Here is an 8233-nt window from a genome sequence, read left to right on the forward strand (position 1 = left end):
ACTTTGAATCAAAACTACGTATTCTCGTGATTATAATAAATTAATTTAATGTTTAATAAATTAAATTGTGTTTCAATATAACATTACATACAATGAATAGAAAAAAAAAGTTGATCCATTAAACTTTTCATTATTGTAATCTTGTATATTACTTTTATGTACATTGAAATATATGAGAAAAAATATATGTATAGTCCCCGGCACGTAACTTGGCAAGAGTCGTTAGATGCGCAGAAGTCGTTTTTTAGGTCTCTTTGGTTGTCAAGCGGGACGCGGGGAAAGACGTAGCACCGTTCCGAGCGCGCGATTGGTGAGTCAGTCGATCCTCCCCTCCCGCACCGCGTCCACGTTCCGTTCGCTCCTGATTACACATGCGCCTACTAAATTGTAGGAACCCTTTGTTTATATTCAGTTTTTGTTACGACTTGTTATTATTGTTTTAAATTTAGTTTTTGTTACAAGTATTATTCTTTTAAATTTGTTTGCAATGCCAGGACCAAATACCAATGACCATATAGTCGATTCAGTCACTGAGCGTTTTATTATATACGCCAGTGACGACAGCGACTCGTCGTTATATCGACGATGAGGAGCCAACTCCTTCCACCAGCTCAGGTCCTACCATAAATTTAATCCAAGGGGTAGCACTATTAGAAAATGATAGTGACGACGGCGACACATAATTTTTAATATTAAGTATATTTTTTAAAATAAACTACTTAACTTTTAATTGTATTTTATTTATAACACCTAATACACTTCACGAATTCCTCGCTTTTCATTAACTTTCTTCAAAACACACAGGCTTAAAAATAAATTATGGCAAATAAAAAATTAAATTAAATTAAATGCGGGCAATAAAAGTGACCATTTTTTGTTGCAATGTGCACTATGCGCGACATTACCCCCACTACACCAAAACCTTGCCAACTTACGTGCCGCTTACTATACCTAACATAAAAATGTTTGCGTAAAATCTTAAAATTTTAAATCTAAATTAAATTAAGAAACCGAACCTTGGAAACTGAATTTCCGATCATGAATATTGCATTAAATAATTTTTATAGATTTATTATTTTTAAAATTATCGTAATACTTCTATCGCTTGAAAAACATCATTTTATATTTTATTATAAGACTTGATTTAGGGGTATTATTATTGTTATTAATTTTTTTTATTGCTTAGATGGGTGGACGAGCTCACAGCCCACCTGGTGTTGAGTGGTTACTGGAGCCCATAGACATCTACAACGTAAATGCGCCACCCACCTTGAGATATAAGTTCTTAGGTCTCAAGTACAGTTACAACGGCTGCCCCACCCTTCAAACCGAAACGCATTACTGCTTCATGGCAGAAATAGGCGGGGTGGTGGGGTACCTACATGTGCGGACTCACAAGAGGTCCTACCACCAGTAAATTATCCGAGATAATTAAACGTGAATTAAACGTTTTTATTGACGCAACAAACATACTATATCTAAATGCTACTAAGTAAATTTTCTGCCTTGGCAGCTTTTGTGCGAAAATCGTAGAATTTAAGAAGTACTACTGAATTTCAGTATTCGAACTACTACCCTACCAAGTGCTGTCTATCAAGTGCTCTAGTCTATGTAACCAATACTCGGACGACAAATGTTTTACACTTAAATTTATCTAATTCACCGGAATTTCTCGAAAGCGAACGTAATCGTAGCCACAATGTATCCAAAGAGCAACAAACAGAATGGTATGCGTTGATCTTGCATTGTTATCTTCGAGAAAGTTCGAGGTTCGACCTTTTGGTCAGTCCATTTCTGCGGACGACCTAACGCTTGTGTTGTCCAACGATAATACGCGTTTGGCAGGCCCGCTTCCAGCAATCGCTGCATAAATATTCGCAGTTGTTTCGTGAAAGGAAATCCTGTGTACAAAACTTCGAGGTGTTATTAGAATTGCAGGGCGGGGATAACGATATTGCCTTAAATGAGGTCGTATACTAGTCTTTGTAAACACTAAAGCTGATTTTACAAAAAAAAAGAGGAAAATAAACCATTGTTGACCTTGACAAATAATGTTAAATTCTTGAGAGTTTTTCTATTATTCCAAGTTTAGCATATAATTTCAACAAAGGAAGATTTACAATCAAACTTCAAAAGCAGTTGTTTTGGTACTCTGAATAGCTATAATAGTTAAGAAAGTGAATGCAATCTTAGGCCATGGAGAGGAATTTGTATTAACAGGTATTAACTCACTGGCCCGCCTGAAAGAGGTCAGTGATAGTTTTTTAAAATTTACATATTGACGTATTTAAGGTAAAATGAAATAAAAACGATACTCACCGAATCTCGAGATATATGATAAATAATATGAATCGAAACATTGATCAACCTGGTATACCAACGGCGTTCCATTGTCGGACAAATATTTCAGTGATATTTCAGTGATCACGTCAGTTTTACGGCCCAGCGTCACGCTATCCTTAATTTTTAGTATTACACCTTTTTGAAAAGAAAAAATATTTCGAAATAAAAAGGTGTCCTTTGAACCTATTGCTATAAGACTGAATTTTCAGACCCTAGATCACTCTCAAATAACACTAAGACTAGACTAAATTGGTGGAAAAAAACTTTCAGTTTGTAAAGACAGTGTATGAAATTTGACTTTCAGAATCTTTTTTTTTTTTCTACCTAAGTTGGTAGCCTAGAGAGGCTATTCCAGCGTAACCGTAACTAGTAGGTGAGGTGAGCTCACGGGGCTCAAACCTGACGACGATGCTAACACGAACTCTAGCAAGAGCCGTGCTTCGCAGAATCTACCACCGGATCGGAAACGCGACCCACTGAGAAGATCCGGCGAGAAACTCAGTGGGCTGTGTCTGAGGGTTAATTTACTCGTCGAGCCCTTCGTCGCAAGCGACGGGTTCGACGAGAACGGTGATCGGTGCTTGAAGTACCTAGAAGCACCGTTAGTGGATCGGGAGGATCCGAGATGACGTGTTTTGGGCGACGTCGACTGCTTTCCATTCTGTCCGCAGGATCGGGAATGTAGTTACTGGCGGCCACGATGAGAGGGTTCTCGTGTCGTGCCGCTTTATCGAAGTGGAGAATCTGTCTGCTTAGTGCGAGTTTTTTAGCGCTCCCGATATCATTGGAACGTATGCCTACGTTTGCCGCTAGGGGCGCTGTTCCAACTGCATACAAATAAGTCGATGCAAATAAGAGTTAAATTTTACGCTATCGGTAACGTAAAAAACTCGCACTAAGCACACTGAGATCGAACTTAAGTTATAAAATACTAGTACTAGTATTTATTTGACGAAGTATCAACTATTAGGAGCAGTATTTTCAGATGAATACATTTAGTTCCATAAACTTATACATTTACAAAACATAAGCTTACTACGATACATAGCTTGAATCAACCTACCAATATCTGTCGGCAGATGAAGTTTCGTTTTCTTCAAAAACGCTGCTTGCATAGTGTTGTTCGGATTTTCTAGTGGCCTTAAGAGATCTCTGACTGACGCTGAAGTATACAGAACGTTGTTCGAGGCATATAACTCCTGAAGAGTTTTTATTTTTGGGTATCTGGTGAGCGTAGTGAATCTAAAGTTGATATGCCCCTTAAATATTGAATAAATGTCAGAAATCACATTGAGGTTCCTCCACGAAACAAGTGTCCTAGCAAGTTTAGTTCACAGATATTTGACTTATTAGATACTAGCGACCCGCCGCGCCCTCGCTTCGCTTCGGAAACTGTAATTTATTATTGATTTCTCCACTATTTAATGGATGTTATTATACATATAAACCTTCCTCTTCAATCACTCTATCTATTAAATAAAATGCATCAAAATCCGTTGCGTAGTTTTAAAGATACGTTGGGATATAGGGGCAGAGAAAGCGACTTTTTTTTATACTATGTAGTTATTTAACATAAGTGCATGTTTTCTTCACATACTTAAACAGTTAATATGTCTTTCTTTACTGATGGTAAGGTGTCTGGTGATAACGCACGGGTAGATTTTATTTTATTGCCCGTGTAGGCAGACGAGCATACGGCCCACCTGATGGTCAGTGGTTACTGTCGCTCATGGACGTCAGCAATGCCAGAGGCAGAGCCAAGCCGCTGCCTAGAAACCACCACCCTGCCGGTTCCTGCCACGAAGCAGCAATGCGTTTCGGATTAAAGGGTGCGAGAGACATTTACATTTTCTATTGAGACTTAGACCAAATATCTCAAGAAGGGTTGGCTGCAATCACGCGGTGATATATATGAAGTCCGGTAACAATGGCCGTGAGCTGGTTCACGCGTCTAAGCAGTTAAAAATAGTCCTGATACATTAAAACTAGATGTAGGTAAGTATAACTTACTTGATAAATCGCCAAAAAGACAATTGAAGCACAAAGGCAGCCTCCCCGTAGAATGCAGTGGTTTGATTTACGGCTCAACGAAAAGCCGAGTAGCATGCAAGCGAAGTAGTCGTAAAATAAAATTTTGAAACTATTTTTCTCTTTAAGATCCTTCTTAGATGATTGTAAAATTTTAGTCACAACAGCTGCAGTGAAAATAATTGCTAATATTAACAGCCACGACTTTAGTTCCAAATCGTTAAGCGGATAATACCAAAGAGGGTGTGCCTCTGGAATCGATAAGACTGCACAGAGAGAATCGTACGATATAAAATATATATAATTAAACCGATCATCTGTATAGGGTACCATGAACCTTGAATTAAAAGAAATATTTATTTCGCCATTGATTATGCAACCGAGACTCCCTGTTACTGTACCCTTAACTCTATTCATATAACCGTATCTATCGCAATTCTTATCCCTGGAAAATATAGTATTAAATTTAAAATATTTCAATGTATCCTGCATTATCAATCCATCGGAACCACAAAAACCATCGGCAATATCTTTATCGTATGGCACGTAATAGTGAATTTTATCACATTTAGTGATAGAAGTTGGAAATCTGTTAAACATCCCAGCTCTAAGGGGATACCCTTCCGATAATTCTTTTCCACTATCGCTAATGTATTGAAACAGTTCATTAAAGCTTCTCGGTTGAACAAGTTTGATGGTTCTGTCATATAAACTTGCGTTGGTTTTCTGTTTTCCATCATAAATTACGTATGTGTTGGGGCAAGAAACAGGGAATGTCATTATGACATTTATCATGGTGTATGTATGCCAAAGGTCGTTGAAAAATTTTTGTATGCGCAGAAGCCCATCATCTGCAAGTTTTCCATCTACACATGTCGTACTTGTTTCATTCGATATTACCACAATGAATACGAAGTTCCAGTGAGATCTAAAAAACAGTTTTAATGAAGAATCATTGAGGTAGTCTTGATTTAAGCCTTTCGTTAGCATTACAAAATTCGGTTGATTTGTAGTTCTTTGTTTATTTGGAGGCTTTTCTTCAAAACCACGTAGCAATAATATGGATTGGCTTAGATGAATTTTCTTAAGAAAGCAATCGGTCAGTTTTTCGTCTGTATCATTGTCGGCAATAAAAAATATTGTATGAAATACATTATTTTTGAGTACACTCATACAAGAACTATTTTCCGTGTCAATTGATATATTGTAAGAGTTTGAAATTCCAATACCCAATAACAACAAGAAAACTTTAATACAAATCTTCAACATGTTAAAATTTCTTTTCCGCAACAAATTTTCAATAAATCAGACGACCGTTCGCTTCGCCCATAGGATCAGAAAACAATTTTACTTAAACCAACAGAAAAATCGTTACTTAAACATTCGTTGTGTTTACTTTTTCGGTCGTTTATACAGATAGTTCAGTAAAGCAGAAGTTAAAGAAATATTTACGTTACAAATGTTTGTTGATCAAAATATTAGACAAGTTGACAGGACACTCCTTTTGTTACGAAAAGATTTTTTTTTTATCGAAGTGAATGCTGTCGAAATTAAATCGCTTCCTCGTATTCTGATTGAATCTTGTTTTTGTAATAAACAATTCTGGTCGAGGTTAGGAAATCACATTTTAATGTTATTGTGTTAAATAAAAATGTAGTATGTGTTTGTTTTTTTAATTCGCACCCGTGAACACCGCATAATACGTTCTTTTGAAATTATCACATCTTGATAAAAACGATACACAAGGTTTTACTATATATTTCATGGTCTCAAACGGTTATAACCATTTAGTACTTGAATTTATTAAAAATAATGGCTAATGTTGTATTTACCATCATCTTAATATTTTTGCTTACCAATAACCTTTCAAAGGTGTTAGACGGGCTTGTATTGAATCCAGAAACTTTGAAGATATCATCTAATTATATCCGAAAAAGCAACGATTATATCGATTCTAATCCCTATCAATTTCGTGATGAACTTAAGTTATTTAGTATATTATCCATTTCTGTTTCAAATAACTTTGATAGATAACAGAAATTTTAAAATGAACCCTATTTCTTTAGTTACAAACTTAGAAATTGACAATTCAGTTTTACTGCATCACTTAAGTTTTTGTTTTGTATGTATCGCTGACTGGACGCAACAATGAACTACTGATAAAATAGAAAATATGTGAAGTCTCTCCAGCAGCTCACTTTTAAAGGAAGACAAGAAGAGCAACGTAGAAAACTTTTAAAGCCTAATCGTTTAATGGCTTTTAAATGTGTTAATCAGCTGCCTCAGAATATTATTCTGTAGTTCATTTAACTGTTTGTTTTAAAAAAAAATACACATAAAAACAGAATAAATCGAGTTTTATTTCAATTATGCTTTTTATTGCATAAACTCGCTCGCGGCCTACTTGTTGTTTAGAGCTCAGACCTCTGCCCGTCTAACTCTATCTAACAACTCTATCACCACACAATCCACAACTCTCATTCTCTAATCACAACGACAATTCTGCTGTTATTCACCATGAGCCATGACATCGTAGTGTCGAGCGTCCCACCCTTCAATTAGGAACGCTTGACTTCCCCGCCAGATGGTTAGATCTAGTTAGAGAAGCAGTTGGTGATAGTCTATACCATGCGGTCCATGCCACCCATTATCGAACACAGTGGAAGAACGTCACATGTGGTCGCGATCCTCAGTAGTCAGGGAACGATATAAAAGAGAGACATCTTCGCGGCGAAAATAGGATGGTGATAACTGCTCGTGCGAGATTACCAGGGGATATTTTACTTATATGTATAAACAATCAGTTAATGCCGGTCGACGATCGCAGTAATCTAATATTATTGTCAGAGAACACTGCTTCCCATTCTTTCGCGAATCCCTAAGTCGCATTTCGCGATACTCCCAGGAAGGCTATGCTAAGCCAACAACAACGCACAACCAAATTAGTTATTTTTTCTATTTCCTAACAAAGGGTTTCTTGTGACTCCGGTTAAATTTAAAACAAATAATTTTTCGGATTTTTAGTGGAGGCACACTTGGAGCACTCACTTCAATTCAATTGTGCATTAAAAATGTGAACATTGTAGTTTATTTTAAATAAAAGTATTGGCATATATGTGCCATTTAAAGGATATCTGCTTGTACAGTCCTTGCATGTCTCTCATCAAAAACATAGCAGTTTCAAGACAGAAAGAATTACTCTGTGGATTGCACTCACGTACCTAAAAGTGGTGAGTCACTCTCTGGGGAGGCTCTAGTAATTTTGTAACATCAGATGAGCCGATACTTGTTGCCCACAGCAAAAAAAAAACAAATAATTACCAAACCATTTCAGCTTTTATAGATTTGACTTAGAAACTTATATGAATATATACTTATATGAATATTGAATAATATACATAAGACAAAATTCAGACTTCAAAGTTATTTATTGAACACATAATTAAATTACATATTTTTGGTAACAATCGTATAGGACAGTCATTAAATATTAGCTTAATTATAAAATATTCTAATTCTTAATTGCCATCGACAACAGAATAACTTACGCCCCAAACGATCAGATTATGGACGAATTCAATTCAAATTCAAATTCAAAATCATTTATTTCAACTTAGATGTCAGTATGACACACTTGTTGAATGTCAAAATACAAATAACAATGTTAACTCTACCACCGGTTCCAAAAAAAGCCACAGTCCTGAGAAGAACCGGCGAAACAAACTCAGCGGGCTTTTTTTTTTTTTGTTTTTTCTCAAATATTTTTTTTTTTTTAAATAAATAGAAATATTCACAATAAAAGAAAAAACAAGTCAAAAAAATACAATTAAAAATAATAATAATAATAATAATAATGAAAAAT

At 35.9% G+C, this 8233-nt stretch overlaps 1 protein-coding gene across 1 annotated transcript; it reads right to left on the reverse strand.

Moving 5' to 3' along the window:
• Positions 1-21: 21 nt before the first annotated feature.
• Positions 22-5712, reverse strand: LOC119630007 (uncharacterized). The gene is made up of 4 exons (XM_062674022.1): positions 4354-5712; positions 3407-3602; positions 2320-2478; positions 22-1901 (listed from the first exon to the last, which is right to left on the reverse strand). The coding sequence occupies exons 1-4, from the start codon at positions 5638-5640 to the stop codon at positions 1660-1662; spliced, it is 1884 nt and encodes a 627-aa protein (XP_062530006.1). The 5' UTR covers positions 5641-5712; the 3' UTR covers positions 22-1659.
• Positions 5713-8233: the final 2521 nt, after the last annotated feature.

Source organism: Bombyx mori, chromosome 19, assembly GCF_030269925.1.
Source record: "Bombyx mori chromosome 19, ASM3026992v2".
Classification (NCBI taxonomy): domain Eukaryota; kingdom Metazoa; phylum Arthropoda; class Insecta; order Lepidoptera; family Bombycidae; genus Bombyx; species Bombyx mori.